Raw genomic sequence first — 16989 nt, 5'->3', positions numbered from 1 at the left:
GTGCTTTTCAAGGCACTCAAAGCACTGCGATTGGCTGGCGACCATTTCAGAGTGTACCCTGCCTCTCGCCCGAAGTCAGCTAGGATAGGCTCCAGCATACCCGCAACCCTTATGAGGACAAGCGGTATTATGTCCCACATGTTCTACTTTCAAAATGTACAAATAAACCCAAAATGCAGACACACTAAATTGGGTTAAATATACATGATGTGAAATAATTGTTACATTATAACCGTTTATCAGACAGAAAAATATGTGATTCAATTAATACGTATACAAAGAATTCCCTTTTTTGCTTTTGTCACTTCTCAAAGCAGAGGCTTTGAGCTGTTTATTTTGGAAAGTCATCACCGGAAGTTCAAAGCACCTTTACAGTCGCTTCCAGCCGATACAAGGCTTGCAAGGGAGGAGCCTGACGTCAGTTTTACTAAACTGTCATGTTTGTGGAATTAACAGTACATTTGCAGCATGAATAGCAGTTCGAGTACATATTTGAGTCTTTCTACATCATCGACATAACGTTGGTAGTCGGTCGCTGAGAACTTTCGACAAATATATCGAAGGACATTGGCGGAAGAGGAAGGCGGAACAAGTAAGTTTGATAAAAAGTAGCTTTCAACAGTGCTATTTCGCCATAGTCGGCCCCCACGTTTGATATGCCCACTGTTATCAGTCGACGGCGTCTACAATAAATTGGTCGAAAAGTAACACATTTGTCCTAAATATTTCGAATTTGTATGTGTTTCCTTAATCAACAAGTCCAACCGGGTTAGCGAGCACCGACGCACAAAGTTCGTAGTCGTCACTGTTTTAATCTCCTGCTTTCATGTCGTAAAGAAACATGGAAAATGTTGCATCAAAATTGAAATAAAATGCATTCATCAAATGTGAGGTTTGGTTTACGTTTTAAAACGTCGAGAAGTGGCTTGGCTTGGTTTTATTGTCATTCCGAGCATTCTTTAGTTTCACGGCGGGATTAGTGCTTGAAATAGGAAATGAGTCATATTGTGTCGAACGTCATAAAAGCGAGCTTTCACTGTTTACTAGTAAAGTTGTTTGGGTTTGGGTTTTTTTTTACATTAGAGTAGAATGACGCGGTGCAGTAGTGTTGTAATAGTGTTTTTCTATTCCCTAAAACAAACTTGCTAGATTGGGCTCATGACGATGACAAAAGTAGGACACAGATGCTGATGTTGTGTAATTGTATTTCCCTGCGGCCTACTCTGCAGCATTAAATAATAAGAATGATATTATGTCAGGCTGGAATGATCTCGCATGTATGTATGGCAACCCATCCTCATCCTTTCTCTTTCCCCTATTCAGATCGTCCACGAACACCGCACAACAGCCTGCAATAACCGCACAGGTTGTGCCCACAATTGTTTGGCTGCTGTAAACATTTTGCCCCACACATTCTCTGCGTGCAACCATGTCCATGGCACTGAAACAAGTCTTCAACAAAGACAGGACATTCCGACCCAAGCGCAAGTTTGAGCCCGGCACACAGCGCTTTGACCTGCACAAGAAGGCCCAGGCCTCTCTGAACGCCGGTTTGGACCTGAAGCAGGCCGTGCAGCTGCCTCATGGGGAGGACCTGAACGACTGGGTGGCTGTCCACGTCGTCGACTTCTTCAACCGCATCAACCTCATCTACGGCACCATCAGTGACTCCTGCACCGACAAGACCTGCCCGGTGATGTCTGGCGGGCCCAAGTACGAGTACCGCTGGCAGGACGAGCACAAGTACAAGAGGCCGACTGCGCTGTCGGCCCCCAAATACATGAGCCTGCTCATGGACTGGATTGAGGTACAGATCAACAACGAGAACATCTTTCCCACCAATGTCGGTGAGTGGCTCGGCCAGCTGCAGATGGCATAAACATGCAGAATTAGGTCACATAGATTGTTTCCGTCATAAGCTCTGTTCATGTGCAAGTTAAACACATTGCTTTCGGGCTGAAATTATTTTTTTTTCACCAAAATAAAAGTACAGTGGAACGTCTAAGAGTAAAATCACCCCTGAGTTGGTACAGTATGGAAATCAGGAAACATTTGCCAATAAAACATTCAGTTTGCTCAACCGTCATGCATGAGATCATGCAAAACCTCAGCGTGTACTTCACAGGCCCTCGATTCAGCGCGCATCAAAAAGATACATTCTGTACGTTTTCTTTTACTTGGGCTTTTCGTACACCATACCCCTGTCCGAATGTTACTGTATGTCAACGGCTGCGGCTGCCTAGAAGGCGTGAACTTCTGAAAGTACTGCAAGCGTTATAGCAGCACGCAAACTACGCCCTGCGTAACACACACAGGCGGAATAGTTTGTTGTCAGCAAATGGTAGCAATCTCACAAAGTTTAGCTACTTAACATTAGCTATCATTAAATGTATAGACTACCGTAACAACAGCATGACTGCAAATTGATGGTGACTTCCCTGGGACTACTATGGTGTGTGTGTGTGTGTGTGTGTGTGTGTGTGTGTGCGTGTGTGCGTGCGCGTTACTGACATGAACGTGAGTGATCAGTCATCTTATACGGCGCAAATGATAACTTTTTACGCAGTTTCGTTTTAAATTGTGAAAAATGTCGATTTTTGTTGTTGTTGTTGTTGAAACTGATCTTTTAAGCCACCATTGGTGACATATGCTAGCTGGTGCCGGTTTTATATTTTTTCCTTGAAAAAAATGTAATCTTGAGCCAGTGACAAGACAGAAGCTTTATAGCTGTACAGTTAAAAGTTTTACAATGCTGACAGTCTGACACTGAGACAATACGCCCCTGCTATAGATAGAGGGGAAAAAGCACAGTATTTGCAGTTCATAGTCTAAAATTGGATAATTTCACACCTGATGATCTGTCACGGCACACTGGTTTGGAATCACCGCTTTAGGAGGCTGCACATTGTGTGGGTAATCGGTGGGCACAAAACCTGTTAGGATTACAAACACTGGCATGTATACCAACAGTGGGAAATATCAAAGTAATATATTGGCTAAACACAGTAACATGAGGTACAGATACAGATGCAGTTCTGAAGAGATATTTTTTTCGAAATCTGCAAGGTCACGTTCATTGAATTGCTGCCTTTCGCCTCTGTTGCCATGGCATTCTTCATTCGCTATTCCTGCAAGTTTGTATTCTTGTGGCCGTGCAGTTGAATCCACAGAAACATCCCAGTAAAGGATTTATTAAGTAGGTCACACAATGTACAGCGGGCGGTGATGGGGGGGGGGGCCTCTGACACTCCTGCCCCCTGGAAAAGATTCCAGAAATATTATTGGATGGGTCAGAGAAACAGGCCATCTAAATGAATCACACAGCTTCTTTGCAACACATGTTTTCCCAGTCGCGTGTGGCCTAATGCATGCTGGGTCTTTTCTTTGGCATGCAAGGACAAACAATGCAGTCATGAAAAATAGCAACAGACAAGTCATCTGTGAAATGTGCCGACATTGTTATTTTTTTCAATTCTGTTCTTCAACATGGATTGACCCTGGTCTCCTCCCACCTCCCATCTGTCTGACTCCCAGGTACTCCTTTCCCTAAGACCTTCATGCAGGTGGCTAAGAAGATTTTGTCCCGCCTGTTCCGGGTGTTTGTCCACGTCTACATCCACCACTTTGACCGTGTGAGCCAGATGGGGGCCGAGGCTCACGTCAATACCTGCTACAAGCATTTCTATTACTTTGTCACCGAGTTCAACCTCACAGACCACAAAGAGCTGGAGCCCCTGGTAAGTTTAAAGGACATGACAAGAAATGTGACTCACACACACACACAGCGATACACACAGCCCTGGAATATTGAGAGCTTTCCCTTGTTTAAACACTGTTTGTTCTAAAGGAATTAAGCAAGTCATAAAATAGTTTATTCTTTCAGTACATATGCATAAAAGCATGTTGAACTCCAATACTGTGTTTTACTAATAATATTTTAGACTCCCCATTGACCTCATTATAGTGTTTCCATGCATTCCTTTATCTGTGGTGGCTCGCCACCAATACATTTGGATAAATAGATTTGACGCCACCTGTTCGTCCTCGCTCATCAACACATTATAATGGGACTACAGCTTGTTGTTCCGATGGCATCACAACCCTGCTTCTTAATACAACTTATACTGCCAGAGAATAAGATGTAGCAGGAGGGATTAGTCTTGCCAACTTAGCGACTTTGTGGATTTATTTCGAGTATTCAGAACCCTCGAGCGACAGAACTGTTTTTCTGGTCTTATTGGACACTTTTGTTGACTCCTTAACATGAAAAAACCCATCGCTCTTCTCAACGAGCAGCTGGTCCTGCTGTGCCCCCAGCCCACCACCATAAAAACTCACAAGCAGCTCCGTCTTGCTTGTGACATAAAAAAAAAACACAAAAAGAAGCAACGACAGAAACAGGGCCCCAGTCTGTGACAAAATGGTCGCATTTTGCGATTAAAATGAGACATTGCAAGTGAATTGTTGATCTATTCACGCATGTGTGACCAGATAAAAGGTAAGTGTCCCATATTGAGCTAACAAACGATGCCCCTTATTACCGTGAGAGTGACAAATAGTCTGAAATGTGTAGTCAATTGACAGCAAACCACAGTCTAAGCTTATCTACGCCAGCGTGTGTGATGGCTCACTTTCGGCTCAGCTCCCTCTTCACCACAACGGACCGATGCAGAGTCCGCATCACTGCAGAATCTGAGCAATCCACCCGTCCATCCTTCCCTAACTTGTGAACAAGACCCTGAGGTACTTAAACTCCTCCACTTGGGGCAGGATCTCATCCTCGACCCGGAAATGGCACCGCATCCTTCTCCGAGCGAGAACCATGGACTCGGACTTGGAGGTGCGGATTCTCATCCCAGCCGCTTCACACTATTCTGCGAACCGATCTGGTGAGAGTTGAAGGTCACGGCTCGATGAAGCCAGCAGGACCACATCATCTGCAAAAAGCAGAGACCCAATCCTGCAGCCACCAAGCCGGTGTCAGTGTGAACGGTACAATTCCGATTTTCTTCAGATGTGACTCAGGCCTTGTTCGTGTAGATATAAATCCAAAGTGTATACGATCTCCTGCGGTCTGAACGGTGAGGTTGCATATATCCGACCTATACGTCACTGAAAGGCGTGTTTTGCCGTGCTTACCGAGACTTGTATAAAGGTACTCACCGATGTAGGCAAAAGTTATTATCTGATTTTTTTTTTGTTGTTAAGTATAGTTCACATCAAAGTCCCACCACCCCCGGTTCCGATATCCACCCGCTCCGCAGCAAGTTCTCCACAAACCGCCATAGCCAAAAGTCTTGCACTTTTTCTTCTTAATCTTAATATTTGGTTAACAAAATGTTGACTGCCATTGCCCAAAAGCCCATATTAGGCAATATTAACTTAAACACACGTCAAACGTGTGCCTTTGCACATGCACGTAACCGACAAAAAATCCAAATTGGGCAATTCATTGTGCAATTTCAAAAACTCATTTAGCACACATTTAGCAAAACACCTGAAAGGGTGACTGATACGTTTTATCAACATTGCTTAAATATGTTCTATATTATTTGTAACTGTGTTGTACGTTGTTCCTTTAATGAAACAGGCCGTTAAATTAGAAAAAAATGTCATTTTAGTGCGGTCGGGCACCATTGTTCATTTATCGGCATTGCCGTATACTGTATGTCTGAGGGCTTGTACAGGCAGCTCATCGACTTGGCTGGATTTATTTTTCATCAAAATTGTAGTCATGCCAGATTTCTGTGTTGCCGCTGGCTGTTCAGTGTTCAGGCGATGCTGTAAGTTTCCAAAAGACGAAAGTTAAGACAACAATGGACAAAGCAAGTGCAAGGGACAAATGGCAACCGACTGCACGGTCTTTTATTTGCAGCGACCATTTCACAGAGGAGTGCTTCAAAGCAACACCTTCTTTACAAGAAGCATTTGGGTTGAAAGTCCGGTGTAAACACATTTGGATGCTAGGATGCTATTCCTGATTATGCTTAAAGGAGGAGGAGGAGTTAGTTGCCACAGAACAGAGAAAGCCGTGTCTTACTTATTGTATTGTATTGTAAAAACTATGCCACCATAGCGGCAAGCATTCAAAGCATTATACATGTTTTAAAACATATTTTCACAGCAATAGTGAGAATGTTGACGTTGGGGGCAGTGGCATCGACAGCGAAATACACACTAAAAAAGGCTATTAAGACCCCTTCACGCTCATTAAGAAGCTGATTTAAAAACAATAATTGAAGAACTCCAAGGAAGGCCTCATTCTGTGTTTTGAAGCCAACCACTTTTCATCTCCATGTCTCTTCCTCGTCAGACACGCTAGATCCATTGTCGGTAGTTTGAATACATACGGCTTAATTCCCTGTTTCCCTAGGATGTGCATTTCTGTGTCAGTCGGTCACTTACCCCCTCTAAAATGGCCTCTTACTTTGATTGGTTGACAAGCTTTTTTCCACCAATGGGAACGTGGTGTTATGTTTCATTGCCTGTTTACTTTACCCTTCCTGCACTGAAAGTGCATACAAATGCGAAATAACACAATGACAAAATCATGGCGGCTATTGCCGATCATAAGACAGGTTTTGCTTGACTGATTTGCAGCATTCAAAGACAAGTATGCAGTATGAAGTCTGCACTTCGGACACAAGTTGAAATGGAGCGTCTCGTTTTTGTTTAGTTAGCCGCAACTGTTGTTCTTTTCGGATTCTTTATTGATGATTTTCCATTTGTGTACATCGGTTTACGCCAAGCATGCTTGTACTTGGTTTGCAAAAACTCTATAGAAAATGAGTTTGAGCTATTTTGACCCTTTTTACTCAGCATGTATTGTTTTTTTGACGAAGTTATGTATTTCATGGTGATAAATGGTTCATTTTCAGCTGTAACTCAACAGATGTTTGTGTATTTTGTGTGTGCAACAGAAAGAGATGACCTCTCGGATGTGCCACTGAGGGGCTGAAGTTGATCTGTGGACGCACGTGCAGGACTATCCCATCCGTCCAGCTAAAAACTGCAGCTGAGATGTTAATTGACAAATACATTCACAAAGAGTCTATTTTTATATTTAAGTACTGTAATCTATTTTAGCTACAGACTGTAGGTTTTAACATCTCGGAAGATGTTTCTTTTATTCTAAATGGAAAACATTCTGTATTGAGTAATGGATTAAGAGGTGGTCTACATGTTGATGTTTTTGTTCTCGTTTTGATTTGAATCGCAGTTCATTCCAGCATGCATTTGCTTTGTTTTTTGTCGAAATGATCACTTTGTTGTTGTATTAAAATTCCCTACTCTCTTATAGTCTGTGTGAAGCTGTCGTATTTGACAAAGGAAATGCAAACAATAAAATGTAACATAAATTCCCTCCATTTTGAATACTTGGATAAGTAATGCATTCTGGGAAATTAAGTATTTTCTTGCAATTTTCCAGAATGTTAATATCATGCATCAAATTGTTTTATACAAGATGCTCTGGATGTTGTGTCCTGGTTGCCCACGCCTCTTCAACCTTGTGTGGAAGTCTGGAATAGCAGATCAGGGTGGTGGGCCCCCTTTTCAACAAGGGTGACTGGAGGGTATTCCAACTACAGGGGGATCACACTCCTCAGGTTCCCTGGAAAAGTATTCCAGAGTGCAAGAGAAGAGCACGACTTAGTCGAGCCTCAGCTACAGGAGGTGAAATGTGGTTTTCGTCCTGGTTGCAAAACGTTGGACTAGCTCTATACCCATGCAAGTGAGTTTGCCCAACCGGTCAAGATGTTCTTTGTGGACTTTGGAAAAGGCATCCGTCCGACTGACTGTGCTCCGGTAGTACGGGGTTGGTGACTGTGCATTCGTTCCTTGTACAAATGGAGCAGGGACCTGGTTTGCATGCCAGCCGCAAGTCGAGCCCGTCAGGCTGCCATTTGTCACCATTCTATTCATTTTTGTGGACACAATTTCTAGGCACAACCAAACCGCTGAAGGGGTACAGTTTGAGGGCCGTAGAATTTCGTTTCTGCAATTTGCAAATGATATGGACCTGGCGGCCTCATCGGGCTGTGACCTTAAGCATTTACTGGGGCGGTTTGCAGCTCAGTGGGACACTTTTGGGATGAGACTCAGCACCTCCAAATCTGAGGTCATGGTTTTCAGGCGGAATAGGGTGGCTTGCACCCGTCGGCTTATGAGTGAGGTCTTGCCCCAGGTGGAGTTGTTCAAGAATCTTGGGGTCTTGCTCATAAGTGAGGGACGGCTAGAGCGTGAAATTGACAGGTGCAGCGTCTGCAGTAATGCGGTCGCTGTGCCGGACCGTCGTGAAGAGAGCTGCGCTGGGATGCAAAACTCTCGATTAACCCGTCGATCTATGTACCCACCCTCACCTATGGTCGTGACCGAAAGAACGAGATCGCAGAAAGGAGTTTCCTCCGTAGGGTGACTGGACTCACCCAAAAAGATAGGGTGAGGAGCTCAGCCATTCAGGAGGAGGCTCGGAGTACAGCCGCTGCTCCTTCACATGGAGAGAAGTCAGCATCTAGTCCGAATGCTTCCTGGACGCCTGCCTGGTGAGGTGTTCTGGGCATGCCCACCTGGCAGAAGGAGGCCTCAGGGCAGACCTAGGACATGCTGGATGTCTCACAGCTGGCCTGGGAAATGCCTCGGGTCTCCTTGGTGGAACTGGATAAGGTGGCTGGAGACCAGGAAGTCTGAACTTCCTCCTGCCCCATAGCGACCGGGACCCAGATAGAAAAGAAAGTACAATCCAATAGAAGATGCTTTTATTCTTAATTGTTGCTAATAAACATTTGCTGTAATTAAAAGATGCGTACATGAGGTTCGTAATATTTCTATGAACTTTTGCACAATAGTCATGTATGGAATATACTGTATAGAACTGTGTTATACTTCATGGAATTTCAAGTTTACTTCCCGTTTGCAACCTCAATTTAGAATTTTTCCGCACAAACTTGCTGTATTTGCTGCATGACAGTGTTGACACTTTGCATTATTACTTTGTATTTGTGGTAGAGCACTTGTATGGACTGTGTGTGTGTGTGTGTGTGTGTGTGCATTTTATTTTTCCTGTATATAGATTTAATGCTGGGGTTCCGACACACTTTGAATAAAAACGATTCAAAATAACAGTCATGGTTGACGTAGGTGAGGCTAACCTTATCAAGTTAGGGTTATTGTACACTTTGGGTCTCAACCAGCAGGCGCCTTCTCAGATGTCAAAGCTACTGGCGCATGTTGCACATTCTCCTGGTAGGAGAAGGTCACACGAGACTCAAACTCACATGACAGCAACACCTGCAGCCAACACACGTTGACACGAGCGTGGTCCAGAGTGGCCACTAGGTGGCATCAGACGCTGGAATGCGGCGGTCCTATACATGGACGGCATTTCCAGTGTTCTGCTTGTAAGAAGCAATGAATTTGCAGCCTCTGTCGGCAAGATGGGGGTTAATGGTTCGACTCAGCAGCTTATGTAATAAAGAGGCCAGCCTGTACCCACTGTGGTCCATCCGGGGAGGGGTGCTTGTGAATGAACTCCGTTTTGCAGAATTGTGTCAACAACAGGCAGGAACATGCTGGAGGACAACTTGGCGGTTAGGCCTTGTTCATGTGAGGATGACGTCAATAATGAGATTCTAGAATACAACAACCACCAGGGTAATATTAGTAATACTCCACAAAAGTGTTGAAATTAGGGATGCGTGCGTCGATACAGTATCGGATCCATCTAGTGTGATAAGATTGACTTTTTTGGTTTTGCTTTTGTTAAGTTATTTTTACACAATTTTTGCTCAAATAATTGTATGTAATAAAAGAGAATCATTGTATTATTTTGCTGATATTGTTATTGTCTTATAAGAGTGTTCCCTCGTTTATCGCGGGGGATATGTTCCCAAAATAGCCCGCAATAAGTGAAATCCGCGTAGTAGCCAACTTCATTATATAAAATTGTTGTATACGTTTTAAGGCTGTAAAACCCCTCACCATACACTTCATACACTTGTCTCAGACAGGCAATAACATTTTCTCACATTTCTCTCTTGTTTAAACACTCAAAACCATCGTTTGAATGTTCATGATCGACCTTAATGATCAACACAAGAAATGATTAAGTCACTCACGCACTGTCCTGTGGCGTTTTTGTATCCTTGTTAAAACATATTGCTGCAGACGAACCGAAGATTCATTTACAAGCTAGCAAGCAAGCAAGCTAGCGATGACCCAGGAGACATGGCAGGCGCGAAGGAGGTTGATTGACAATGGTCTACAGCCAATCAGGACGAAGAAAACAATGGGCGGTGCACACAGACAAGACAGGGAAGAGATAGACACTCGACTTCCCACAATCCAATTCTTCTTAAAGGGCAAGTCTCTGCCTGTACCAGCGTTCAAAAAAACACTCACTTAAAAAAAAAAAATGCTAAACAGCAAATCCGCGAAAGGTGAACCTCGATAGAGCGAGTTTCTTAATATATTTTTGTCGTGATCAACACATTACAGGCAAAATCATTAAATCGTTCAATAATCTTGAAAACTGTCAAGTAAAAAGTATCAGCATTTGTCAGTACTGTCTCTGTGTTTACTCGGTATGGGATCGATACCAAAGTTTGCACACAAACATAGCAAAGAACTGAAAAATATCCATGTCATCATGCTAGTATCACTCTGATACTGATACTACTCAGCTTGCTCTTAATTGGCCATCGGCATGTTGTGAAAATAAACTTAATTCATCATTAATGAGATCTATTATTAGATAAACACTACAGTGGAACCTCAGGCAGCGTCTGCCCCGGTTAGCATGTTCGGTTAACGTCCAAATTTTACGCCACAATTTTGCCTCGTTTTGCGTGTATTCTCCGGTTAGCGTACAATATGGCACGTGTCTTGTCATGTTAATACACTGCGTAAATCCAGCTGTGTTCTTAATGTGTTTTTGTATCATAAAACGTCCTTCCTTGTTTGCATCCATTCAGCTAGCTAACGAAATGGCAACCGGAACCGGAAGTCTTTACGGTATGTTATGTTACACTACAATGCCTGTCTGTCATCAGTGGTTGACTCTCAAAAATGCTAACACAAACCACATTTTTAGATTTTTGCAATTATATATATTCATCATTTATATTTATATTAGGGCTGTCAAAAATAGCACGTTAAGGGCGGTAACAAATTTATTTCATTAATTACGTTACATTTTTTTAGCATACGCCTTATGACAAGCCACATCTCACTGTTATGAGGACAGACAGCAGCACAGTGTAGTTCCCCACAGAGTCACACAGAGTCTGACGCTCTTTTATAACTTTAATCTAACCTGAACACATCAACAGCGGTGCAATTCCAACAACATATATCTATTTACAACTCACAAACGGGTCTTTTGTCCCTTCGTCTCGGAACAACGCTTCCTCATTGTCATTACACGACCGCGAGATGCATTCAGGGACACTTTGATAATCACAAGAACGTCTTTAGTATGCGTCTAAATAAACAGAAAGACCAACAAAAACAATAAGTGGATATTTTTATCACTCACTTTGTAACTCTAAATGCGGAAATACAATTTGCTGCATTTAAGTATGCTCGGAAATTCCTGAAAATACACGCAAAATGTATATTCAACTTAAATGACGTGGTGTGTTTGAACGCAACACCTCATTGCTGACAGTAACGCCGTTAAAGTGTGATTCAAATGTTCTGCTACTGTTAAAGAAAGTAATGTTAGGTAATAAATATTTTAAGACGTGTGGTATCTTTTAGCTTGATTGAAATTTTCAGTTCATTTGGAGCTGTTAATGCATGCAAATATATACAATCCATGTAACTTTCTTTCAATAAAATACAGTAAAAATGGGCATATTTCAGACACCATTTCAAATGTTGATTAATCATGATTAATTCATTTGAAACCCATGATTAATCTGATTTAAAATGTCAATCATTTGACAGCACTAATTTAATTATATGGATGTGAAATTGTTTTCTGGATGTAAAACTGTAAAAACGTGTTTTGTGTTAACATTTTTGGATTTACATTATTTCTTCTGGGAAAAACTGATTCGGTTAACGTCCATTTTGGTTTGAGTCGGACCTTCTGGAACGATTTAATGACGCTAACCAAGATTCCACTGTACTGTACTTTGCTTTGTCACCTGTAACACAAAGCTAAGACATGGAAGCTTTGCTCATATAGTTTAGCATATATTGCCCTACATTGGATTGGTTTTAGCATCTTTAATGTTCTAAATGCATCAAAGTGACCCCCGCATCCCTCAATTTTCTGTGGAAATGAGTCGAACACCCCTGAGAATCGGGTGCTGTTGACATATACTTGAAATATACTTCCTACAAATACATAACACTGGCATGTTCATTTGAATTTGAATACACAAACATGACGTAACTGTGCACTGCATCAACGAGAGCAGAGAGCTCAATGGCCGCTGCAACCTGATCCTCTCTAGCAGGATGGACCCTCCTCCCTCTGTCATGCGCGGTTACGCATGCTACGTGCGAGATGAGCTGTGCGTGCCCTGTGCTTGTCCCTCCCCTTGATGCGCATGCGCGTATTTGCGTGTGTTTTATGTACGGTTCCGCCCCGAGGCTCCGCATTTGCAAGACATGAGGGCAGGAGCTTTGCCAAATGCTGAGGCCGAGGGGTAGAAGCTCTGCCCTGCCCATCACACTGAAGCTTGTCCAGCTCGTCTCCAGATGTTGTTTTGATGGTGCAGTGTGATTATTTGCACGTAAGAGAAAAGTTGTGGTCTTTCCTGTGACTCAGCACAACAGGGGAACTTGCACACACCCTAACGGTTTCACTGCCGGACAGCCAATGCCAAGCAGAGCAAATGGCAGCAGATTTTCAGGCAGTAAGAAGATACTGAATTTGTTCCAGTTGCCCGAATTCAGAAAGAGAATCCACCCCATGCCCACACAGACAAACATGTGATTGCTGTATTGCTCAGCCTAAAAAAAGATGTTCTAGGAGTCTAAGGACATGATTCATTTGTAAAAAAAAAAAAAGCTTTGTACAGTAGATGATTATATAACAAGAGCAAAGTGCAAAAAATGGAATAACGCCAAGTGTTCTCATGAGTACAAAGTTAAGAGAACAGACTAGACTAAAAAGTAGAGCTCACTTCTAGAGCACGGGTGTCCAAAGTGCGGCCCGGGGGCAACTTTCGACACACACCTCCTTTTTTATTGGATAAAATACTATACGGTAAATGGTATGTAAATGGTATATAGTGACCTACATCGGGTTGGTTTTAGAATCATTACACTGTTTTCCAAATGATGATGCAAATAGGATTTTGGCATCATAAACATCAAATGATTTGTTTTTCAATGAAATTCATGGATGGACAACTGTCATCATTTGTTTGCCAGGTGAGCCCAATTAAAGGAAAACTACTTAAAAATGATGTTCCACGTCATTAAGCATGACACAGATTTCAAGCAATATGGGAAAGAAGAAAAAAAAAAGTGTCAGATATTGCAATGCCTTGGACAAGGTATGGAAACATTCAACAATTCACAAAAACCTTCGCACGGTGCAGAAGTTTGTGGCTGATTCAGATGACAGCCGGGATTGTGCTGATAAAGGTGTAATGAGAAAGGTTTTTACCAGACAAATGTATCGATTCTAGAGAGCACCTGTTAAAAAGCCATGACAAAGCAGCAAACAGGTATTTGCAGCTCCTGGTGCCTCTGAAGTCCCATGAACATCAAGGTGTAGGATCCCCCAGAGGCTTGCAGTTATGCAGAAAACCTACTATTTGGCCACCCCTAACCAATACTCACAAGCAGAAACGAATACATGAAGATTCATTTTCAAACAATTCTGTTTACTGATGAGGGCCATGCAACCTTGGGTGGTCCAGATGGATGAAGTAGAGTATGGCCAGCATATCTCAACAAGGCTGTGATGTCAGCAAGGAGGGGACTGAGTCATGTTTTGGATCAATGAATCATTGGGAGAGAGCTGGTAAGCCCTTTAGGGTCATTGAAGGTGTGAAAACGACCTCAGCAAAATTTGTAGAGTTTCCGACTGACCACTTTCTTCCATGGTACAATATGAAGGTCGCAAAACGACCTTCATGCATGACCAATGAACCATGTCATGATGCAAAGAATACCTACCTTTGTCATTGGGTGTTATGGGCATGAAAGTAGAGAAAGTCCTGGTTTGGCCCCCTTTTTTCCCCTAACCTCAACCCAGTTGAGAACCTATGGAGCATCGTCCAGCAAAAACTCTGTGAGGGTGGATGGCGGATCGCAACAAAACAGCAGCTGTGGGAGGCTATTCTGACATCTGGCAAAGAAATTCAAGCAGAAACGCTCCAAAAACTCACAAGTTCAATGTAAGAATTGTGAATGTTATATCAAAGAAGGGGTCTTACGTTAACATGTAACTTGGCCTGTTCAAATGTTCGTGGTTGAAATAGCTTTTGCTTTCAGTAAATATGACCTCCTTATGCTGCAAATTCAACAAATGACCATTTTTGTTTCTTAACAACTAGTGAAATGCTCAGTTATGATGGCTTTCATTTATATTGACTGTTTTGCAAAATCAAGGGAAAATATCACACAGTTTAATGCATAAAGTGTTCACGCCCCGCCATCCCTCAAAGTTTTCTAAAAAAAATTGGACACGCCTGTTCTGGATGAACTACTCCTGTAATACCGCACATTTTCTGGCAGAGAGCAACTTGATTCTGAGAAGTCTCCTCCGGGAGTGCTTCTAAGAAAACGCACGTTAGAGCGCTGTGACCTTACTACTTACTACAGAAAAGTATGCATCGCTTTACTGCAGGCTGCTTTTGGCGTTCTCGTCGTCTCAATCGTTGGCAGTTTTATTAGACGAACTAGGCATGTATGTGCATCATGTCTATGAATGCACACACGCACGCGGAGCTGTGCTGCAGTAGAGGGAAAATACTTTCAACGAATGCCACTGTAAGCTACACTTGTCTCTGGATGTTTGATATTTACACACACAACCACCCCCCTCCTGTCAAAATGTGTGACTTTTGTAGTTCCACAGCGGCACGTTGTTAATATAGTGTGATAACTAGCCACATGCGTGTGTTGATACTTTGCAGGCTGCGTACTGTACAGCACAGTCCTTTACATACCACGTTAACATGTACAGTGTCATATATGGAAAGCAACAACAGGCACACACGTTAAAAGTGAGACTCCCCCCTTGTAAAGGTTGTCGTCACCTGGAGCTATTTATGATGGCCCGTCCCGCTTCCTTTTTGCCCTGTAGTGACACCCGCTGCACTTCGGCTTGTGATCTTGTTTTCCTTCTAAACCTTCAACGACAACATGTGCTGCCAGAAAGGGAGGGAGAGTCGGCCATATGCTTGCGTAATGTTTGCTGCCATCGCGGTGTACGTCGGAGAGGGGGTGGAAGCTGAAAGGGAGAGGAGAGGCAGGAAGCCTCCAGTCACAAGACAGCAAAGGCCTGAAAACAAACCCTACATGGATTCAGTCAAGACTCCCTTGATAAACAATGTGCGGTGTGTTTTATATGTTGTATGCACAGCAGGCTGGGACAAAAGTTCAAGATTAAGGGCAAGGTGCATGGCTTTACAAAGCATGCATTCAACACCAGTTATATAGGCGTTTTATATATAACCTCCTAAGACCCATAATGAAGTAAATAACAATTCTTTTAAATGAGAAAATGTGTCTTTTGAAGGCCTAGTTTCATATGAGGATGACGTCAATAATGAGATTATTCTAGAACACAACAACGACCGGGGCAGTGCTAGTTATCCTCCACTAAAGTGTAGAAACTAGGGGCGGACGCGTCGATACAGTATCGGATTGATACTAGCGTTTTTGTTTTTTCGTTTTTGCTCAAATAATTGTGTGTAATAAAAAGGAATCATTTTATTATTTTATTAATATTGTGTGAGGCTGCCTCGGGTGTTGCCTCTCGCTTAGTGCACAAGCCCTGCCTTTTGTCTGAGTGCACTCACTGAGTTCACTGAGTTGGTCGTAGCAATTGCCACATAATTTTAGTGTGAGGCTGCCTTAAGTGTTGCCTCTCGCTTAGTGCACAAGCCCTGCCTTTTGTCTGAGTGCACTCACTGAGTTCACTGAGTCGGTTGTGACAATTGCCACATATTATCTGTGTGTTTCCAATTGTTTTTTAAACGTTTACGGAAATAAAAAAACTGAATTTGGACATTTCCTAATCAAATACAGTAGAGAAACCTGACATGAGGCTGCCTTGAGGGTTGCCTCTCGCTTAGTGCGCAAGCCCTGCTGGTCCTCTGAGTGCACTTATTGAGTGCCCTCCACATGTGTGTTTCCAATTGTTCTTTCAGCATTGGCTGAGCTAAAAAAAATAATTGGGACATTCCTTGATCAAATACAGTACAGAAACCTGACATGAGGCTGTCTTGATTGTTGCCTCTCGTTTAGTGCACAAGTTCTGCCTATCGTCTGAGTGCACTCACTCAATTTGATGATATTCATGTCTTAGTTTTACACGATACATAATAAATAAGATAAATTAGATCGCTATAATGTATGAACACCTTCATGTTCTTCATCTATTTTTTATCACAAAACATCCTGCGCTGCTAACAAAGAGGCTAGCTTGCTAGCAAAATGGCAACCGGAACGGGAAGACATCTACGTAGCCTGTCTATGATGTCACCAGTGGTTGACTCTCAAAAATGTTAACACATAACACGTTTTTATAGTTTTACATGCATAAAACAGTTCCAAACGCATATAAATGTCAAATGAAAGGGATAAAAGAACATTTAAGGTTACGTCATTGAAGACGTGATTGTTCACGTAACTGTTGCCAAAGACAAAATGTGGAAGCCAGACACCACACAAACACCATTTTCCTGTTTTGTCATCAGTTATTTCTTGAATTCAGTTCAATTCAATCGTGTTTTTCGCCTTTGTTATCAAAATGCTGGCACTTGAAACTTTCTTTGGCTCCATTTTGGGTTATTGAGG

At 42.6% G+C, this 16989-nt stretch overlaps 1 protein-coding gene across 1 annotated transcript; it reads left to right on the top strand.

Moving 5' to 3' along the window:
- The first annotated feature begins 394 nt into the window (after positions 1–394).
- Positions 395–7297, top strand: mob3a (MOB kinase activator 3A). Its single transcript, XM_054790853.1, has 4 exons — positions 395–592; positions 1324–1847; positions 3535–3737; positions 6921–7297. Exons 2-4 carry the CDS (start codon positions 1430–1432, stop codon positions 6948–6950), a joined length of 651 nt encoding a protein of 216 aa, XP_054646828.1. The 5' UTR covers positions 395–592; positions 1324–1429; the 3' UTR covers positions 6951–7297.
- The last annotated feature ends 9692 nt before the right edge of the window (positions 7298–16989 follow it).

Source organism: Dunckerocampus dactyliophorus, chromosome 10 (assembly GCF_027744805.1).
Source record: "Dunckerocampus dactyliophorus isolate RoL2022-P2 chromosome 10, RoL_Ddac_1.1, whole genome shotgun sequence".
NCBI classification, from domain to species: Eukaryota; Metazoa; Chordata; class Actinopteri; order Syngnathiformes; family Syngnathidae; genus Dunckerocampus; species Dunckerocampus dactyliophorus.
Note: the sequence above shows the minus strand (reverse complement) of the source record. Positions and strands in the feature narration are given on the sequence as shown.